The 23,564-nt window shown below is 34.6% G+C and overlaps 1 protein-coding gene across 1 annotated transcript in view; it reads left to right on the top strand.

Annotated features, from left to right (window-relative positions):
- The window catches only part of LOC101894913 (netrin-B), a 311,017-nt gene that overhangs the window by 281,505 nt on the left and 5,948 nt on the right, over positions 1 to 23,564 (top strand). Inside the window, exon 2 of the mRNA XM_059127310.1 lies at positions 18,417 to 18,605. Within this exon, the coding sequence (XP_058983293.1) occupies positions 18,417 to 18,605 (189 nt within the window). The remainder of the gene's footprint in view (positions 1 to 18,416; positions 18,606 to 23,564) is intronic.

Genomic DNA, 23,564 nt, shown 5'->3' with positions numbered 1-23,564 from the left:
ATAATTGATATTGACAGTAATTATCTATAACCTTGAAGTATTTTTATTTCCCCATTTTCTACACTTTGTTGTGGAAATTTTATATTCCATTAATTATCCAGAGGCCATCCCTGTTAAGTATCCCTTGGGTTGATGAATGAAATATAAGCCGCAATTAGCCTTTCTTCCTCTAACTGTATCATTAAACAGGTCAAATTATATTTAACCACTAAATTGAAAAGAGACCCTCAAAAAGGAAAGAGAGTTATTAACTGGAATGTGTGGGTAGTAATATATAGAAATTAGTTTATGAAGACCATAATTTCCTGTGACATTTACAAATACATTAGCCACTCTGATTAGTAGCCCATTAAGGTCATAAATTATTCCCTTGTTAATAAATTAATGAAACATAAATGTTGAGCTTGTCATAAAATTATAATTTGGATATTTACAAAGTGAATATATAAAACGAAATAAATTATTTATGCAACGAATAAAGTGCGTTTTTAATATAAAAGTTATATGCCAAATAATGTGAGCTGTGTCGTGATTTCGACTATCGTTAAATCGACTTAGAATTTTATCATGAATATACAGGGTGCGATAAAAAAACTGGAACAAAGTCAGACTCTGTAATTTTTACTTTTTTTTAATTTTAATGAATGAAAGCAAAAATGTCGGAAAAAGCATCAAATTTTAGAATAAGTTTAGATTTGTTCGAATTGGTCACCTTTGACACGAATTATGGCTATTAAATAACCAATGAAACCGACACACGCTTCCCGAATGTTGCTTTGCGGCATTTTGGCCTATTCCCGGCGAAGCGCTTGCTTACGGAGATCGACACTTTGGGATTTTTTAGTGGCAAACTTGCTTTCCAAATTACTACAGACATTAGTCCAACGGATTGGTATCGGGAGATTTTTGTGGCCATTGTGGGCTGGAAATGAAGCGAGGAACCCCATTTTGAAACCATTCTTGGGTGGCGCGTGCTGAATACGATGGTGCTGAGTCCTGTTGGAAAGTCCAAGGTCAGCGGCCAAAATGTTTGCGTGCCCAAGGCTTTAATACAGCCTCCAGAATATTTTCGCGGCAATATTCGGCATTTATTCTGCTGCCAAGTTCAATTAACACGACCAACCGAAGGTGCAAATTTTCAGCTGACCTCTCTGCCAAGTAAACACGATCATTTTGTTTGTTTACAAACTGCTGGACAACGAATGTTTTCTCATTGGAAACGGAGAAAACCATATTTGGCAGTTCACCACTTTCGGCCAACTCTTTAGCTCTTTTGAGTCTATTTTCTTACTGTTGCGGTGTAAGTTCTTGCACTTTTTGGAATTTCAATGGCTTTACCCCGAGCTCATTTTGTAATATTTGCCAAATGGAATATTGCGATATGTTCAGCTCACGAGCCATTTTTCAGCTACTGCGACGCGGGTTTCGATCAAGTCGCTTCTATACTTTTCGAACCATTTCTGCCGATGTTGCTGTTTTTTCCGTCAACTTCATTGACGTAGGGCTACGCTATCAATATCACGGTATCGAGCGATGAGAGAGAGAGAGAGAGAGAGAGAGAGACACAAAAGAATTATTCACATTTAAATGCCGGAGTGCTCTAACGATAGCCACTTTTTGTTTTCCCACCGAATGTAAAGAAATCACACTATCACGCTTGAATTCCATAACGAATAACTTTTTTTCTGGAAAATTCTCACCAAAAAGCTTTTGTACGCTTGTAAACAGTATAATGAGCTCTCACTGGAATAATTTTAACAGCTGTCGGCCGAGTGGCTTAGAAATGACAGCAGTCTGAAGTTGCTTGCAGTTTTTTTTATCTCACCCTGTATATATACTTTATGGGGTCTATGGCGAATATTAAGAGGCGTTACAAACGTAATGACACATTTAATACACTCTGCTTTCCACACTCTGCTTTATTTTTCGGAAAAATGGCCAGGTTTTTTTCTTCTTTTATGTTTTGGATATTATCTCCCTCTGATTTCGTCTTTGTTCCCTGACCGTCCCAATGATCAGTAAACAATGTTAAAATTTTCTTACACTCGAATTTATCACTTTTTTGCTTCCATTTCAATGCAACTCTAATCTTAATCTTCTTCAATCGCTTTAATTGCCAATCCTTCGTCATCGTATTAATTCTGAAATTATGATCCCTCCTCCTATTAATTATCCGCTTATAAATGCAACTAATCAGTTTAATTGAATAGAAAGCCAAGAGTACCATTTGAAGCGAAATTAATCCGCTCAAAAAGCGTATTGGATGTAATGACACAACTAAAGTCGAAGGGAGATAATTTACAAGGCGATTTAGGATACAAACTGCTATTCGCTGATACCCCTTCTACAGCTAACCCCAACGAAATCCTTTCAAATGAAAATTAATTATGCAAAAATGATTGGGGGAAAAGTCATCAATATTTTGTGATTGAAGTACGTTTTTTTTAACGATGCTAAAACTGATAATTTGTGGAAAAAAGGGTGGCGATGAAAGGCAGCGAAAAAAAGGCAACAAAGATTTGGGAAAAAAGGATTCATTTTTTGTTGAGTGGGTTTCAATACTTTTTTTGTTAGATTTATGTAAAAGCGCCACCATTTACATCATTATAATTGAGAGGAGATTCATTTTTCACATATTTTTTTTGTTTGCAATTTTTCTTGCGAAATTGAGTTTTTTTTTATTGCTTGTGGCTAGACTGATTTTGAAAATCACATATATTATTGGTAGAGAAGCTTTTTCATTTGATTAGCAGTCCATGTCTCAATTGTAATGTAGATGGTACATGAAGATACCATTGAAGGGTATTGAAGGGTAGGCTATTTAAGGGGTTAGGAATATTATTTTGAAGTTTTTGGTAATAAAGAGCAGGGGGCAAACAATGGCCTGATGAAGCTCCAAGCATGAGAGATAAAATCGGGATTTTTGAAGAGTTGTACTTGGAGTGTATACAAATTACTACAAGTTACAAGAATAAGCTTGGTACAAAGGATAAAATACGCTTTCATTTTGTAAGTTCTCACTATAAGTACACGAAAAGTACAAACACTTTCAACATTGTCATTGGCCATTTAGGTTTAGAGGGGTGAGAAGAGTATTAAAGGGAGATTCGCATTAAAGGGTTTCAAGGGTTCATATTTGTTTTTAGTCTTTGGTAAGAACAAGCATTTCCTAAGTTTGCATAGCAAATCGTAAGATATGCTATAAGAAATTCCAGCATAAAAAGTACCAAAAGTATTAGTACACATTTGTAAGTTAGTGATTGATAAGAGTAAGAATTTTGAGGTGACTTTTTGGAGGTTCGTTTTGGTCTGAGGGAACGAAAAGTACTAAATGGCACAAGGGTACCAAATTGTGTAATCAGTAATAGCAACAACTTAAAAATTGTGTCTGATTTAAGGATTGAGTTTAGATGAATTTTTTTTTTTGGAAATTTGTACAATTAGGGTACGAAATGTACTAAAAGGTACAAATTTGTTATCTTGTATGTGACAAGAACAAAAAATTGGCTCTATCGATTCGATTTGCACTTTTTTACCCTCCACCATACATATTAGGGACTTTATAATAAGTTCATCATTCCGTTTGTAACTAATCGAAGTAATAATTTTAGACCCAACAAAGTATATTGTCTGAATTGTCTGAAAATTAACACAAGGAGTTAACTGTGAGTACTTTATCCCCTGGAAGAGAATTATCCATATATGTCCACGATATCGTTTATTCTTCATACAACGGTGCCCCCCGATATTCGGCATTTTGATGATTTTAGTCACATTTTTCAATGATATTGTCTGAAAAGTCACACAAGGAGTTCCTTGTGAGTTCTTTATTCCCTGGAAGATAATTATCTATATATGTCCACGATATGCAGCCTCATATAACGGTACCGCCCGATATTCGGAATTTTGATGATTTTAACTACTTTTTTCAATGGAATTGTCTGAAATTCTGCACAAGGTGTTCTTTGTGAGTACTTTACCCCCTGAAAGAGAATTGTCTGTATAGGTCCATAATATATTGGCATCTTCCGATATTCGGTATTTCTTTTATTTTAAGAGAATGTTTAATGCATTTTATTTTATTTATTTATTATTATTATTATTATTATTTTTTTTTTTGAAAATTTCCTATTTCGTCCCAAATAGTGGAGGGTATTCAAAGTTCGGCCGGGCCGAACTTAGTGTTTTTTTACTTGTTTGGTTCTAAGGAGTAGAAAGGAAGAAAATATACCAAGTATTGTACTTTTTTAGCTAAAATATGATGAGTGGTATATAATTTAGTCTGAGATATCAAACTCGATTAAAAATTCGAAAATTCGAATCAGAAGAAAATGTTAAAAAGTCCAGAAATTTGTACTAAAAGGGTATAAAATTTTTAAAAAAAAATAAATAAATAATTATATGAATACTACATGCGGTTAAAATGTACTGTGGTTTTTAAACGTTCTTTTGGATTACTAGACGCGGTGATAATTTTAATGAAAACTAGAAAAATTGGGTAAATTCTGCCGGGCCGAACCTTTAATATCCTCCACCATTTTGAAGGAATTAGCAAATTTTATAAAAAAAATTTCCCTGAAAATGACGATTCCCATTACTAACTCCAAATACTAAATTCTGTTAAAACATGTAGCGTTCTATTTAAGCAATATTTCAATATTAGAAATATAAATATTTGAGGACAGTCGGGATGCCTCTCTAATGCTCACAAAAAAAAATGCATAACAGAATATAATAAGGGGCTTGAATAAGAATATAAGATAAATTCTAGCTTTTGGACGTAGGTGTTACATTTTAAAAAAAAATCGGCATTTTACCGGAGCCGCCACATAAACCAAAAGAGGACAACAGCTGATATTATTGCTTTCCAATTATCTAAGCCAACCAGACCCCTTAAAAATTTCCTCTTCCTTGCAATGGATATGATTGATGTGATGGAAACGAAAAAAAAAATGACAAATTGACTATAGATTCAGGGAAACTGAATTAACACAAATTGTTCACAAACACACACAAAGAATAGAAAAAAAAGGAAACCCACAAGAATAATATTCTCAACTACTTTTCATGCAAATCTTTACAAAGGAAGGCTAAAGGTCTAGAAATGGATTTGATTGAACAAGAACAGACAACAAAAACGAAAGAAAATCGTATTTTGTAGATGAAAAATTATCCTTTTAAAGGGCGATTGGGAATGACATTTTTGCTGCATTGAATAATTAATCAAATTTCAAAAAAAAAAAAAAAAGGATTGCAGTTTGAATATTTAAACTTAAAAAAGAAGAGGATATGTATAGGAGAATTTCCAAAAAATATATATCAAAATTCTCAATAAATTTTAAGTTAAGTCAATTAAGCCTACCTTTCCAAGAAGTAAATACGGAATAAATATTAAAAGAAAATCTTATTTAATTTTGACGAAATTTTAAAATAAATATTATCAAATACAATCAAAGAATTATTAGAATTTAAATGCCAAATAACACATTGGTAATCATGACCATTGCATAATTCCTGTGGTAATCGTTCATAATTGAAGTCATAAGTACAAAAAAATTTTTCTGACAAGAAACTTAAAATAATAACCTCATTTCAAAAAGTTTAAATAAATACAAATTTTCAATGAATTGTGTCAACTTAGCTTCCTATGACAGAAGTGAATACGAAACAATATTAAAATTAAATATTTTTAGAAATTAAAGACAATTTTGGTATAAAATTTCTCAAATTCAATCCAAAAAAAAAAAAAAAAAAACTAAGAATTGAAATACCGAAAAACCATATGTGTCCATTGGAAAATTAAAGTCATCGCTACAAAATAAAATTAATGATGATGATTATAAGTATAATAAAATAAGACTTTTTGGAAGAAAATTTGAAAAGAAAAACAAGTAAGCAAAGGCTATAGTCGTGCGGGGCCGACTATGTTGTACCCTACAACACTACAATATGTTGGAAGTCCCCTTATATCCAAATCCATTTTGGAAGATCTCGTTTTCATGTTTCAGATGTTACCCTTAACTTTTTTACCGGGGGCATTTGCCCAATATTTATGCACACCGTCGTCTTGTTAGGTATTCACAACATTTTCACACGAAAGTTGTGCTCCTTTACCTCCTACTCATACAAAATTCCCTGTCGATAGGTTTTCAATTGTTACCTGTGGAGCGACTGCAAAATCTGGAAAATTTTACTTTTTTGTCCATTTGAACCCCTAAATGCACATCTTCAGAAACAATAGGTTTTAATTCTGACCCTACCTCCTTGCTAAATTTTGTGAGGATCGGACGATAATTGTGACCTGTATATGATAACATGTGCATGTAATGTTGCGATGTGTAGAAAAAAAAAACTCTGGAAAATGTACAATTCAAAATTGTAAGTCAAATTAACAAAAATCGCTTGGATTAAAAAATATGACAAAAATTGAGAAAATTTAACAAAATATATTCACTTTTTTATTGCCATATTTTACGCGATTTTCTTTGATTTTATCCTTTTCTAGCAAGAGACAATTCCGAATTGATGAGAATTGTGAAAATCAGTACAGCGGCTCTTGACTTATAAGCGGAATAACTAAGATAAATTGTTTATACCCTACACCATCTAGTGGTAAAGGTATTATGCCTTTATGCATTTGTTTGTGACAGGGAGAAGGAAGCGACATATACCCATGGATGCTTTTGAGGATAAAAAATCACTTTCTCAGTCGATTAATGGATGTCAGTCCGTTTGTCCATGTATTCTTCTGAACAAAATACAGGTCGTATTTTTTATCCGACTGAGATGAATTTTTCCAAACAATATTTGTTTGGCCCAAGAACGAACCCTATTGAAATTGATGATAATCGGATCAGATTTAGATATAGCTCCCATATATCTTCAACCGATTTTAAGTTAATTGTGCACCAAATGGCCAATATAAGTCCAAATTACCTGAATTTTAGTACATACAACCGGATTCAGTCTAGAAGTAAGTACATTAAATTTAGTGAAAATCGATTCAAACACAGCTATAGCTCTCGTATATATGTTTCATCCTATTTGGTGCGTAATAAGCACTTCACAACAATGATATTTGGTAACAGATATCAGATACAGCCCAAAGATATCTCTGCCAAATTTGATCAAAATTGGTTTTGGTATATCGTATCGAATTCAGTCTAAAATCTAATACATCGGATTCGGAGAAAATCGGTTCATATATAGCTATAGCTCCCATATATATGTTTCATCCGATATGGGGTTTAAGTCTCTCATATTCCTAATATCCATTCGACTCTATAAGATATTAGGTACCAATGATATTTGGTACCTGACCTATGCCAAATTTTATCAAGATCGGTTCAGATTTGGATATAGCTCCCATATATATGTATCTTCAACCGATTTCGGGTTAATTGTGCACCAAATAGCTAATATCTGCCCAAAAGTCCTGTATTTTAGTACATCCTACCGAATTCAGTCTAGAAACAGGTACATAAAATTTGGAGAAAATCGGTTCATATATATCTATAGCTTCCATATACATGTTTTATCCGATTTGCTGTTTAAGTGCCTCAAATTCGTAATATCCATTAGACAACAATGATATTTGGAACCAGGTATCTTATAGAGTTTAGAAATACCTTTGCCAAATTTTATCGATATCGGATAAATATACTTAACCCGATTTCAAGTTTATTGTGCAAATAATGGCTAATATCAGCCCAAATGAATTTCGGGACGTACGTTTCTATATTGTGGAACTCATCTACTAGGTATCTTATAGAGCTAGGAAATACTTTTGCTAAATGTTATCGATATTGGATAAAATTTGGGTACAGCTCCTAAATATCCATAATCCGATTTCAAGTTTATTCTGCAAAAAATGGCTTATATCGGCCCAAATGCATTTCGCGACATACGTTTCAATTTTGTGGAACTCCAATATAAACCGATAATCGATCTCAATTGAAGTCATTGCTCCTAAAATGTATCTGAAAAATAAACTTAAAATAATAAGACACCAAATTTGAAAACAAAAATAAATGTTTTCCATAAATTATTAACAATTTCAAATAAAAATCCTTTTTAAAGAAATAAATACGAATTAAATATTTAAAGAAAATATTTTTATTTTTTTAAAAAAACTAGTAAAGATGTTTCAAATTCAATCTAAAACCAGTAAAGAAAGTCTTAAAGTCGGGCGGGGCCGACTTTATGATACCCTACACCACTTTGCTAATTTAGTAGAGCTCCACATAACAATTAAAAGTTCAATCATACACGCTATGATTATAATTATAATTTAAAGTTCAAAGGACTAAATATGCCGAAGCATTTGTATCTTTTAAATTCGGAATTGTATTGCCCATTTGGTGCACAATTAATTTGAAATCGGATAAAGATATATATATGAGTGCTATATCCAAATTTGAACCGATCTCGATAAAATTTGGCAAAGATATTTCTGAGCTGTATTTGATATATTTCCCTGAATATCGTTGTTACGGAGTGCATACTACGGTTGTGGGTAACAAATATAACAAATCGGATGAATAATATATATGGAAGCTATAGCTAAATCTGAACCGATCTTCACCAAATTTGACATACTAGCTTCTAGACTCAATTCGGTCGTAAGTGCCAAATTCCATCCCGTTTGGACAAATATTAGACGTTTGGTGCACAATAAAAGGTAAATCGGACGAAGTTATATATGGAAGCTATATCCAAATCTTAACCGATCTCGATAAAATTTAGAAAGTGTATTTCTGAGCTGTATTTCATGTATTTCCCTAAAATATTGTTGTTGTAGAGTGCATATTACGGTGGCGGTGGACAAAAATAACAAATCGGATGAACAATATATATGGGAGCTATAGCTTTATCTGAACCGATTTCGATCAAATTAGGCATATATATTTTCAGGCCTAATTTGGGTGCATATGCAAAATTCCATACAATTCGGGCTGATATTACAGGTTTGGTGCAAAATAAAAGGCAAATCGGACGAAGATATGTATGGGAGCTATATCTAAATTTTGATCGATTATCTCCAATTTCAATAGGGTTCGTCCTTGGGCCAAACAAATGATCTATGCAAAATTTCATCTGGATCGGGCAATAAATGCGACCTGTACTTTGTTTACAAAAATACATGGACAGACGGACGGACGGACATGCATAAATCGACTCAGAATGTGATTCTATGCAGATCATCAAAAGGAACTATGGGTCTATCTCGTTTCCTTTTGCCTGTTACAAACAAATGCACAAAGACATAATACCCTGACCACCTTGTGGTGTAGGGTATAAAAACACAAAGAAATTAAATACCAAAAACCACATTGGTATTAGCATGTCTATGTGTATATGTCCATGGCACAATTCCTGTGGTAATCGATCCTAATTGAAGTCATTGCTTCTAAACATTTATCTGACAATGAACTTTAAATAATAGCCTTATCTTTAAAACAAAATGTCATCGATTTAAATAAATTAAGTTTATATTTTTATTGACTATTCGAGTTTGTGGCCGACCTATCTTCTAAACTTTTCTTTATGTAAATTTCCATAAAACTTAAATCTTTTGCTGTTGTTGTTTTTTGGTATTTATCTACTCAAATTGCTTTGCTGAATTGATTTGAGTTGAATAGCTTTAGAAATTCTGGTTTTAATTTAAAGATTCAACACTTGAGAGAAACATTTGTATAATTGTATCGACTTTGTTATCCACATAGACAAGAGCTGCAAACAGCATCGACATCAACATCAGCATCGCCATTATCAAAAGCATCATCAACACCATTATTATCGGCAACACCTTTTTCTACTTGAAACAGTGTGTGTGTGAGTACGAAAGTGTATCTCTGTGTGAAGTAATTGCACTTAACTAAACTCTCTTCACTGTATGTAGAGTGTTTGGTTTTTTTGTTGTTGTTGCTCCTCTTAGGAGCATGTATGGCTGATGTTCATTTGATTTAAACCACATGGAAATACTGGTAAATGCTGCTCCAGCTATATATGGTGGAGTAGTGGATATGCAACGAATGGGCAGAGCTTTGCATTTGTATGGGAAATACAAGAGATATTCGTAATTCCAGTGAATCTGAGTTCCAGGTCCGGTTTCGAACCGATATTTACTTTTTGTGAGTAGAAATGCCTGGATATGCAACAATATTCATCTGAAGTGATACTGATGGTTTAATGGTGGCAATGGTACTCTATGATACTGATGATATCCCTTCGCCACTCTCCATATTTAGCAGAGCTTGTCGAAATATGTAGGTCCACACTATTTCTATGGCTTTCTTTTGTCATATATACCATCGCCAAAAATGGTTCCGAGTTTACCCAACACACAATCCCCCATTTTATTTTCTCTGCCAAGCGTAGCGCCCCCAAATACCATAGATCATTAGAGTTTAACCTGAAACTAAAGCCCGGTATGAACACGAATTTTAGTGGAGAGCAAAAAAAAACATTCCAGATAATCATCATGAATGTTATTGTGGCTTTGTGAGTGTTTCACTGGTGTTAGTGTTGTTCTACAGCCGGCATAATACTGTTGATGATGTTCAAATGAAATGAAATTGAAAACCATAACACATTTTGTTTTAAACGGTATTACAAACGCACATAGATACATTTGCAACTATCTATGAATTTCGGTATATACTATATATGTATGTATTGGTAAAGAATGTCACACAATTCATTCATGCCGACGTGTGTATGAAAGGTGTTGATGCTTTTGGTTTTCAAAAATTGACTTTAACACTTTTTCACACAAACGCACACATTTTTTCATTCAAATATATATGAAGGGTTTCCAGGTTTTCCATATTCCTCAATAAACATACATATGTACGTGGAATCCATGCATATGCAATTCAAGCGACTACTGGGCGGGATTGGCATAAATGTACAAATGTTAATTTGTTCTCTGATCCGGAGATGTTGAATGGATGAATGAATGGGTGAGTGTGTGAATGGGTTTTGTTGTGCAAAATTTAACCAATTGAAAGTGTTATTAAATAAAGGAAGCACATATAGCTAACAAATAAAATGAATATCTTTAGGGATGTTAATAGCTACGGTTTTGGAAATTTTTGTAAACACCGACGTAACCTGAAATATCCTTCGAACACATTTCGGGCCAGCTAGCAATGTTGAATTTCCAGCAAAATGTTCTGACAATGCATGTAATAAAAAAATTATGTCATGTAAAAATGTATAACATAGGAGAGATCTGGGTCTCCACCAATGCTATGTCGATGTGCGACAGTCAATTTCTTCATTGAGATACAAAATGACTTTGGCGTGTAAACCATCCTCAAGAACTAGTAAAATTTTTTCCTAATGCCTTATGCTATCATAACTAACATTCGATACTCCCGTAGATTCCAATTCGGTTGATAATTACTAATAATCCGCTGAATAACAATAAAGCTGCAATCAAGCTTAAGATTCTTAAAAATTTTCCTATGTTAAACTAAGGTTACATATATTAGTAGCGGTAATCCAGCTACAGTTTTAATAAGGTCGTTCAACTAACCGAACTCATATCCGACACGAACCCGAATGCCTCCAAAACATAAGAAATATACCAGAACTCATTTAAGTCAAAATCACTCAGATCCTTCAAATGCGAGAGCCATATGGCTAGAGAGGATATATATCATTTGATACAGTCAAAAGGTGCCTTGTCCAAATAACGGCTTTATACCCCAAGTCTCTTTGGACAAAATCCGTTTCAGGACATTTGGAGTCGATCTAGCGATTTCCGTCCTACTGTCTGTCTGGCTAGCTGGAGCGCACAATGACTTTCGAAGGGAGCATCCGATTTGGTCCAAATTTGCTACATCGTAATATTTTTGTCTAACTTAGATAGAGATCGGAGGTGGACAATTTCGGTTCACTCCTTCTGGTACCTCCCCCACAAAGGGCAGGGGACATTTTGAATATCTATGAATCTCATAAAACTCGAAATTAACATCCGATTCCAATTAGACTTGGCACATCTCAATATTTCTATAAACATATGATCTGTTCTAAATATGGTAGAGATCGGATCATTCCTTCTGGTACCTTCCCCACAAAGGGATCGAAGTTTTAAATAACCAGAAAGATCATAAAAACCGAAATAAGCACCTGGTTCTCTTCAAATTACACACATCACAACGTTTATATTAACCCAAGGTCTAGTGTGAAAATGGGATATACCGGTCCACTCCTTCTGCTACCTCCCCCACAAAAGGTCAAAGTTTTGAATACCCATGAAGCTCATAAAACTCGAAATTAACATCCGATTCCATTCAGACTTGGTAGATCTTAATATTTGCATCAAAGTATTTTCAATACTTTTATCAGTCATAACTTGCGAAACAAGTCAGCGATTCTTTACAACTTGCTATATCTAAATATTTTTCTCAACCAGAGACCTGAGAGGAATATGGAATTTATGATTTCGCATAAAATTGGATCTAAATGTTCGATTTTCTTGTAATGGCCCATACAAATATTTTATGTCTCTACTCCATAGAGGGTCAACAATTTGAAAAATCATAACAGAATTCAAAATATATTTAGATAATTGAACATAGGCTGAGGGTATACATCTGTCCGCAAAACGCAAAAAAATTTACTTATTTACCAAAATTCAAAATTGAATTTTTTCAAAATCGAGTTCATAAAAGCAACACCTGGATTTAAAAAAAATACAATCCGTTTTTTGGGCGCTCAAAAAATTCTAAGCCTCCGAAAAACTCGCTCGAATTTTAACAATGAGTGAAACTCACTCAAATTCGAGCCGGATCATTACTGCGAGCAGAAAAAAATTGAACTCAGTTTGTCGATGTCGCTCTAACAGTAATAAGCTTATTTTCCTCGTTTTAAATGGGATCAAAATTTGTTGGAAATTGTGCACCTTTTTAGTTTTTGTCATGCCGTTTTTATACCCTACACCACATAGTGGTAAGGGTATTATGTCTTTGTGCATTTGTTTGTAACATGGAAAAGGAAGCGAAATAGATCCATAGTTAGTTTCTGAGTTGATTTATGCATGTCAATCCGTCTGTCCGTCCGTCCGTCTGTCCATGTATTCTTGTGAACAAAGTGCAGGTCGCATTTATTATCCGATTGAAATTTTGCACAAATCATTTGTTTGGCCCAAGGACGAACCCTATTGAAATTGGAGATAATCGGTAAAAATTTAGTTATAGCTCCCATATATATCTTCGTCCGATTTGCGTTTTATTGTGCACCAAACGTGTAATAACAGCCCGAATAGTATGGAATTTTGCACATACAACCAAATTAGGCCTGAAAATAAGTATGCCAAATTTGATCAAAATCGGTTCAGATATAGCTATAGCTCCCATATATATGTTTCATCCGATTTGTTATTTTAGTCCTCCGCAGCCATAATATGCACTCTGTAAAACAATATTTGGGAAAAAATATCAAATACAGCTCAGAAATACATTTGCTAAATTTTATCGAGATCGGTTCAGATTTGGATATAGCTCCCATATATAACTGCGTCCGATTTGCCTTTTATTGTGCACCAAACGTCTAATATTTGCCAAAATGCGATGGAATTTGACACATACGACCGAATTGAGTCTTAAAGCTAGTATGTCAAATTTGGTGAAGATCGGTTCAAATATAGCTATAGCTCCCATATATATTGTTCATCCGATTTCTAGTATTTGTTACCCACAGCCGTAATATGCACTCCGTAACAACGATATTTCAGGAAATATATCATATACAGCTCAGAAATATATTTGCAAAATTTTTTCGAGATCGGTTCAGATTTGGATATAGCCCCATATATCTCTTTATCTGATTTTAAATTAATTTTGCACCAAATGGGCAATACAAGTCCGAATTTAAAAGATACAAATGCTTCGGCATATTTTGTCCTTTGAACTTTAAATTATAATTATAATCATAGCGTGTATGATTGAAAAAACTCGCCCGCCCGACATTAGGACTTTCTTTACTGGTTCTATTTCTATGTGTGTGTATTCATTCTGTAAACTAAAACCCTTAACAACCTCTTCAAAAAATCAAAAAATTTTAAATTCTGAAGAAAAATATTTTTAATATTATAAAATTTCCACTCCGACATCTATATTTTTACTTTAATTCCTTTTCAATAACCCTTTTAACCTTTACACCTCACTACACAAGCATTCACTATACCACAGCATTGGGATATGCAAAATTATTCGCTTTAGTATTGTATTGCATTGAGGCGAACAGAGAGCTATGTTAAGTAGTGAACCACTACACACACACATACAAAGTCACATATGAATGGGTTTTGTTTTGTTGGCTGGCTGACTGACTGGGCTGGTATGGTATGGTATGGATCAACAGCATATTGTTTGGTTGCATTGAACCTTATAATTAAATTTAAAACCACAATTTTATTGTCAACCCAAATCGAGTGTATTACGTTACCGATTGTTGTTGGTACGATGACGTTCGTTACGCTGCTACAACACATAACGGACTAAACACATGCATAAAAGTCAAGTCGAGCATTCCCACAGACGCACACAGTGAATAGTTTAATAGTACGACTTGGGGTTTGTATGTATGTCGTAAGGACATGTGCTGGTCCATTCATTGATCGTTGGGTACTTTCAGTTTTCAAAAGAAGGGCCTTCTACCAAAATTCTCAATGTTTTGCATTTGTATTTGTGGTTCAATTCATTAAAGTTCTCCTACATTCCAGTAATATGGATTTGTGTGCAGCAGCTACATTGTGGTGGGTGTGAAATGAATTTGATTGAATGAATGCATGATTTATTGAGCAAAACGAAAAACACACACACACACAATACTTCAAAAATCTTATCGACGACAACAATCACCGCACACACACACATCTCTGAACATTTGTTGCATTGCTCCAAAAGCATTGACGATGATGTTGTGGTGCCTTTTGCAAATTTTATGCAATTGAGAGCTAGCATTTGGAATTGATTGCTGAATGACTTGCTGACTGACGAACTGCTTGGCTGGATGGCTGCCTGACTGGTGTCTTGGTACTTATTATGCAATTTTCTATACAATTGATTATGCAATCTTTATTTTTGGGTTTTGGTTTCAATTTGAGAAAATAATTCCATCGACAAATGGAAATTGACAAAGTTATTTGTGAGGTATATAGATGTGTATGTAGGCCCTTTTGAGGGAAGTGAATATTGATAAAGTTTTTAGGATTTTATAGAACATTACACGACACTACAACGCCGTTCGGTGCACGTTCGCTTATCCAGCAAAAATTTAAAAGTTATATGAACGGAATAACCCGGACCCCGGCCGAAATAATGACATTTTTTTTCGAAATTCTCACGAAAAGTACTGAAAATTGTAGACTTGGTATTCAATAAACGAAATAAGCTAGAATTCTTGCATTTAGAAAGAGAGTTACGGATGGAGTACAGAATAAATGTAGCAACGTTTTTTTTTTTTTTTTTTTTGGAAATTCGAACATTAACGTTACGAAAAGTTTTAAATTGGTACTCAATTCGGCCGGGCTGAACTTTTAATACCCTCCACCATTTGGTACAAATTTGGCAATTACCAAAAAAAAAAAAAACAAAAAAAAAAAAAAAAACCGTTTAAAATTCTGTTAAAATCTTAAAAATACCGAATGCCTATACGACGACGTAGACCTGCATAGGCAACTTTTGTCATAAGTTATTACAATATTTAAATGCGAAACTTGAAGAAAAATCTGTTTATAATGTTTATAATCATCTGTTTATAATCATCAAAATGCCGAATATCGGGGGGTACGGCATATGGGGGCTATACGAAGACGTGGACCTACATGGCCCATTTACTGTTTTATGCGGAAGTATCTATTACGAACTTCAAATACCAAATTTGGAACGATTCCGTAAAATAATGTCGCTAAAATCATCAAAATACCGAATATCGGGGGGTACCGTTATATCAGGGCTATATGAAGACGTGGACCTACATGGCTCATTTTTTGACTTAGGATGTAGTATCCATTACGAACTTCAAATGCCAAATTTGAAACGATTCCGGTAAAAAATGTCGTTAAAATCATCAAAATACCGAATATCGAGGGGTACCGTTATATGGGGGCTATACGAAGACGTGGACCTGTACATATAATTTTCTGTCTTAGGCAGTAGTATCCATTACGAACTTCAAATGCCAAATTTTAAACAATTCCGGTTAAAAATATCGCTAAAATCATCAAAATACCGAATATCGGGAGGTACCGTTATATGGCTATATGATAACTTGGACCTACGTGGCCCATTTACGAACTTAACCTGCCTACTGGCAAAATAGACATGTGTGCAAAATTTTAGCCTTCTATCTCAATTTGTTCGAAAGATAGCGTGATTACAACAGACAGACAGACAGACACACAGACAGACAGACAGACGGACATGGCTAAATCGTCTTAGAATTTTACGCTGATCAAGAATATATATACTTTGTTGGGTCTGACATGAGTATTTCGAGGAATTACAAACGGAATGACAAAATTAATACACCCTCCATAGTATGGTGGAGGGTATAAAAAGTGGCATGATGTAAGTTTTTCGGCTTTAATTCGCTCAGTCGTGTCCAGAGTCGCCATACGGACCCACTAAACCTTACGGAATAAAACAATTTATTTTTCCCACTTGGGGGCCAAAAATGAGTGTTTATTTATATAAGTACATTATACATCAAACGAAATGCGACGGGTTGATAGACCGGGGGATGTGGTGTTGGTTGCTGGTGGCGGCAGTCGGTAATGACGGGGTGTGTTGAGGTTCAGGTTTTGCCACGATCAGAACGACGAAGATGATGTGATTCGGGAAATTCGGCCGATGATCAGGGAACGAACGATGCAAAGAGTTTCGAGAATTCGGCTGATGTTTGGGAATTTGGCTGATGATCGGGGTCGGCAATGTGAGGCTGTTATTACTACTACTTCTACGTGCTACGATCACAAACTACTCCGTAATTATAAGAACAGGAAATAAGAGCGCCTGCGGGGTACGGTACGGTGATACAGGAATCCGAAGACTCTGTGTGAGACGGAAAGCCGAGGCCTCCGCGGGGTACAGCAATCCGAAATCTCTGAGGGGAACGGAAACCTCCGTGGGGTACAGGAAACCGAAGTTTCTGTGTTATGTATTGATATGGCTTCCACTATGGGACGCCTTTCCAAAAGTCGTTACCAACACTCATTGGGAACGACAACCAAAAATATGGTAAAAGGCCCCATTCAGTAGCCTGTCCTAATTAGCAAATACCAAAGCATTAAAGGCTCAAGTGACCGAAGTGAATGAGAATTATATTACTTGACCATAATAAATGCGTTGAAATGCAAAAATAGAATGATGTACGTAATAGGTAGTACCTATTACGATATGTACGCAGCACTTATCAATATGTACGTGACATCCACCACGTTACAATGAGAATCAGGTTTGGAAAGTAAGTTTGATATATGAAGTAAATGGCACTAGATGTTGAACAGTTCGGTTTAGTGTGAACGGGTGAAGCGGGAAATTTGAAACCTTAATTGGGGTCCCTATTAGTGTTAGATTGTGATAAAGAGGGGGTTTTTGAATGTGTACAACAAATGCACGAAAAGTACGAAATACTACTATATTTGGTACAATCACCTATGGATTGAATATATAGTGATTGTGAAGAGTACAGAGTGGTATAAAACCTGGTATTGGATGAAGGAATGTGGCTGGTATCCTCAGATATGATATAGGCTTCTCTGTTGGTATCTATGGTTAAGATATGGAGGAATTTTTGGAAATATGTACTATAATTGTTCGAAAAGTGCTCAGTTGTACTAAATTAAGTATTGGGTGAGGGGAAATATCTGGGATCCCGAAAATCGATACTGAAGTCCCTGTTTGTATCTAGAATTGAGATGAAGAGCTGGTTTTGGAAATGTGTACTAAATGTGCGAACTCTATTAAATGGTACCTAATTTGTAACCGTTTGACTTAGGGTGAACGAATGAAGCTGCAATTTTGGAATTTGTATTGGGCTCCTTGTTGGCGAAATTTAGTATTTGGCGTTAACCATGCCCAATCACGACCAACACTTGCAAATCATTAAAATTTATTGTCAAAATGGCTGCTCTGTTTAGAAGATAAAACTTTTTCAAACAAAATGGAACCATTTCTAAAATGTATAAAATCTTTCCTAAACTTAATAAAAGCTTTTCCAAATGGATAAATGTTCAAAAGCTTTCACTTAAATTGGACGAAAGAAAACGATTTAATTTAATTTGGAAAAAAAAACAAATCAATCCATCATACCTTAATTAATAAAACATATCCCTTTGGAATATTTGAAATACTAAAATTAATTAAAAATAACATTTTCTTTTTCCCCCATTTTCATTGCAGTGTGCCAATGTAATGGTCATGCCCGTCGCTGTCGCTTCAATTTGGAACTGTATAAACTATCCGGTCGTGTGTCGGGCGGTGTATGCTACAATTGTCAGCATGATACCACAGGACGTTACTGTCACTATTGTCGAGAGGGTTATTACCGGGACAATACCAAGCCGCTTAATCATCGTAAAGTCTGTAAACGTAAGTATAAAAAAAAAAAAAAAAAAAAAAAAAAAAACATTTGCGTCTTATCAGGTGGTTGAAATCTCCAAAAAAAAATCAGTCCACTTTAACCCCCATACAAAATGGTGAAAATATAACTACATTTCTAAAATACCAAAACTTTAATGATTGGGGGTAAATGTCTCTAGAAAAACAATGGCCAAACACCATCAAGCCAACAATTACCCATCAAAACAATGGAAGAGGGGTTAGGTCAACATTTCAAATAAAAAGTCAAATTAAATAAATATTATATTTTGCACACATTCATCGAAACACACCCTGTAATGTTTCACCGGCTTTGTTGTTGGCATTTTTTCTACAAAACAAAAAAGCCAACAAAAAACGGAGAGGTCAAAGTTGCTAAAAAATACCACAACATCATCATTAGTTGAGGAAATCGTCGTTGAGTGTGTGTGTGTATGTGCATTTTCTCCACCCATATAACCTTTGCCACCCCTCTGCCTGCCTGGTGTATTGTAAATATGGCAACATTATCATGAATGAGCGTATCATTTTGGTATGAGGTGTAGCTTAACGTTTGATATCAAAAGTTTTTTTCTATTATTATTTTTGTTTTTGTTATCCCCTCTCTCTCTCTCTCTATTCTATATTCACTAAATAATCTGTTAGACATGACTTTCGTCATGGCAAATCGAATTTCCAAAAAACATAAAAGTCGTCAAACAAAGCCCGGGCCATTGGATTAGCTCAACCCACCATTGGAAGTGGTGGCGAGAAGAAGTCATTTGGAATGAATAGAAACATAGACAGACAGACAGACAGTTAGAAAAAAATAGAAAATAACTTTAAGTCATTAAGGTGGGATTTAAGTGGTATTTCAATCAATAATCTTTGGGATATCGAATTGGATTTGGGGAGTGAAACGAAATAGTGAAAAAAAAAAAACGATTTCAAATTGTTGGAACATTAAATACAGGAGTTAGAAATTGAGATCATGTCTGGGAGCAAATATTAAATTCAGATAGTACGATTTTCTCTTGGGGGGAATATGGTAACACATTTATTGGGAATTAAATAACAGTGGAAATAAATCAATAAGGAAAACTAATAAATAGGCAGTATTTAACAAGTTAAACGTAGCAAAATATAATAAATAACACAGTGCAACACAAAAAATAATTTCAAATAATGCTAAGGAGAGTAGGAAAATAAACATAATAATAGAAGAAACTTGGTTTAATACAAGATATCGCCCAGAAATATCTTTTGAATTGTTATCGAGATCGGTTTAGATTTGGATATAGTTTCCAAATATTTTGTTGTTGCAAACTGGTCAGGCTTAAGCCCTTCATTCGAGTTCATTGTTATTGTAATAGCCCAAATTTATGAGATTTTTGCACATTCAAACGAAATTTTCCACTTGGCGAAGCCCGGATCCCATGTATCTATGCTGCGATATATTTTTATACACTTCACCATACATAGTATGGAGGGTATATTAAGTTCGTCATTCCGTTTGTAACTCGTCGAAATAATCGTTTTAGACCCAATAAATTATATATATTTTTGGTTAGCGTAAAATTCGCGTAAAAGACGATTTAGCCCTGTCGGTCTATTATAATCACGCTAGAGTCAAAACGAATTAAGATAAGAAGCTAAAATTTTGCACAGACCAGTCTTTTGTCTGCAGGCGTTCAAAGATGTGCTACATAGGTCACAATATCGTATAGCTCGCATATAACGATACCCCCGATATTCGGTATTTGATGATTTTGCCACTTTCTTCAATGGAATAGTCTGAAATTCGATACCCCCGATATTCGGTATTTGATGATTTTGCCACATTCTTCAATGGAATTGTCTGTTTTTTAATTGCAATCCTTTTACGAAGTCATATCATGGATTTTATATCAATGCTTTTCGGTACCTCTGATGGCAAATTATATGTTATGGAGTGCATATTATGGCTGTGGGTAACAAATATGACAAATTGGATGAACAGTATATATGGGAGCTATAGCTATATCTGAACCGATCTTCACCAAATTTGACATACCAGCTTCTAGACTCAATTCGGTCGTAAGTGCCAAATTCCAGCCCATTTGGGCAAATATTAGACGTTTGGTACACAATCAAAGGTAAATCGGATGAAGTTATACATGGGAGCTACATCCAAATCTGAACCGATCTCGATAAAATTAGGAAATGTATTTCTGAGATGTATTTGACATATTTCCCCAAATATTGTTGTTACAGAATGCATATTACGGCTGCGGAGGACCAAAATAACAAATCGGATGAACAATATATATGGGAGCTATAGCCATATCTGAACCGATTTCGATCAAATTTGGCATACTTATTTTCAGGTCCAATATGATCGTACGTGCAAAATTCCATACTATTCGGACTGATATTACACGTTTGGTGCACAATAAAAGGCAAATCGGACGAACATATATATGGGAGCTATATCTAAATTTTGGCCGATTATCTCCAATTTCAATAGGGTTCGTCCTTGGGCCAAACAAATGATTTGTGCAAAATTTCATCTGGATAGGACAATAAATGCGAACTGTACTTTGTTTACAAAAATACATGGACAGACGGGCGGACGGACCAGAATGTGATTCTATGCAGATCATCAAAAGGAACTATGGGTCTATCTCGTTCCCTTTTGCCAGTTTCCTTTGCTTGTGGTGTAGGGTAAAAAATGTTTAATAGTTGGTATGATCTACTTCACTCTACTTTATTGGTTACGGGTAGCTCTACTAAATGTAGGGCCTTTAAGGTACATAGTGTCTTAACTCTTGAGCTAGTCACCAATGTGGTCTTTTGGACCATTTTATACCCTCCACCATAGCATGGTAGGTAGAATAAAAATTAAATCAGATGTGTATTTAGTCAGCAAGATTGTACTTTCAGAATTATTTAAATCTGAATTTGTTGTAATTGACAGTTTGGGCTCTCAATATGTGGGAAACATCCTTGCATAGGTATGTCCATATAGGTCCAAGTTTTAGTACAGTCCCCATACAACTGTACCTCCAGATCTTCGGTATTTTGGTATTTGGAGTTTGTAATGGGTACTGTGACAAAAAACTTCCTGTACAGATCCCCGCCTTCGTACAGCCCGTATTTTGGTATTTGGAGTTCGTACCCACGTACCCATGACAAAAAAAATTCCTGTACAGATCCCCGCCTTCGGTACCTCTCAATATTCGGATTTTCAACGGATTTTTCAAAAAATTTGTACATGAGTTCTAACATCGGTGACACAATATTGAATGTCTAAGTGCACATTTTCCTATAACGCACATATAACTTTTCCATCGGATACTCGGTATTTTGACGATTTAAGCCACATTTTCTAACAGAATTGTATAAATATTTATTATTTGTACTACAACCGGCGTCAAAACATTGTATATATTGGTCCTTGTTATCCCTACGAAGTTAGGTAAAATTTGGTATCAAAGACTCGCCATGACTTACAATCGTTGTAAATTTGTCCATTTTAGTATGGCCCTCATATAACGGCTTCATCCATTCTCCTACCGAACTTAATGGAGTTTGTAGTTTAAAGTAGAACACGATCGAATCTAGATACTTTGGATAAAAATGTCTTTGTTAGAAATTCGTCCTGTTCGAACATATTGCCTTTTTACTTGTTAACACTAAAATGTATTTCAAAAATTTGATATATTTTGCGACCTTAAATAGAATTTCATGACAAATGATTTTGTAAAATACATATGGTACCGTTCAAACGGAATTATTAGCAATAAAAAAAACGTGAATTTTTCGTGACTCGCTTGAAGGCTAAAATTGTCGACTAAAATAATACTTGTATTATTTTTTAGTAATATTGCCAAAAATACTTTATACCTAAAATGCAAGAATTCAAATCTTAAGAAGACAATTTTAGAAAATGTGGAAAGTGGAGGAACTTGTCAAATGTTACTATTTTATTTAACTATATATGTGTCTTTTTTTTCTTAGCTCTACTTTCATAATCTACAATTTAGGAAATACAATTTTAGTTCAATAACACAATATCCTACAAGTTGCAATTTCTCTAAGATAAAAACTTACCAAGCATTTAAATTCAAAATTTCTTTAAATTCCTTAAAATATTCTAAAAATGTGTATTTATATTTATTCTAACCGATTTATATCCACCGTGAACAAATTATTTCATTTCAATATCATGCCCACTTTAAAATAAAACATTAAATTATAATAACATTCCGCCGAGTGCGGCATTTTGTACAGCATTCAGCACTGGTGATTGTGTGGTTATTTTCAAATTTGTTTTTGGCGGCATCTCATGGTTTCAATTTCGGCCAATATTCATATTATGCTTGGGCTCTGAGCATTAAAACAATCACAACAAAATAATCCTCCATTTAAACGTCCAAAGTATTGTCGTCATAAGCACCACCATCATCACGATGAGAGTTCAATTAAATGTGCCGATTGTTAGGAGTAAACGGTGGAACACAATGGAATATTGACAAAGGAGATGGAGTGGTGGTTCTTTAGAGGGAAGAGGGTATTAAATATTTAAATTAAACATAAAATTACTTTTTAATTGAATTTAAATTACACTTTGAGGTAAAGTTTTACAGTTGGATCCGCAGGCACTATAACCGCGCACCGGCTTGTTCGTTCGTGAACAGGCTTCCATCCACCCGTTTTTTGTTAAGGTTTCGGTGTAGGTTGTCTCTTTTGTGCGTGTGAGCTTTATGTTGCATTCACTATTCCATTTTGTTTAGATTTTATCCGGCCATTCTTTAACGTTACTTTATTTAACATTCAATTAAAATTCTAAATCTTTGATAAAATAAACTACATGAATTGGTAACAGACAGAGGAGATAAGTTGGGGAGAAAAGATTTGTATACAAATCGTGTTGCCAGGTTACAGTAGGAAGCTGACGAGGAAATTTAAATATGACCTGTGGGAGGGTCT

This window comes from Musca domestica, unplaced genomic scaffold (assembly GCF_030504385.1).
Source record: "Musca domestica strain aabys unplaced genomic scaffold, Musca_domestica.polishedcontigs.V.1.1 44, whole genome shotgun sequence".
Lineage (NCBI taxonomy): Eukaryota > Metazoa > Arthropoda > Insecta > Diptera > Muscidae > Musca > Musca domestica.
Note: the sequence above shows the minus strand (reverse complement) of the source record. Positions and strands in the feature narration are given on the sequence as shown.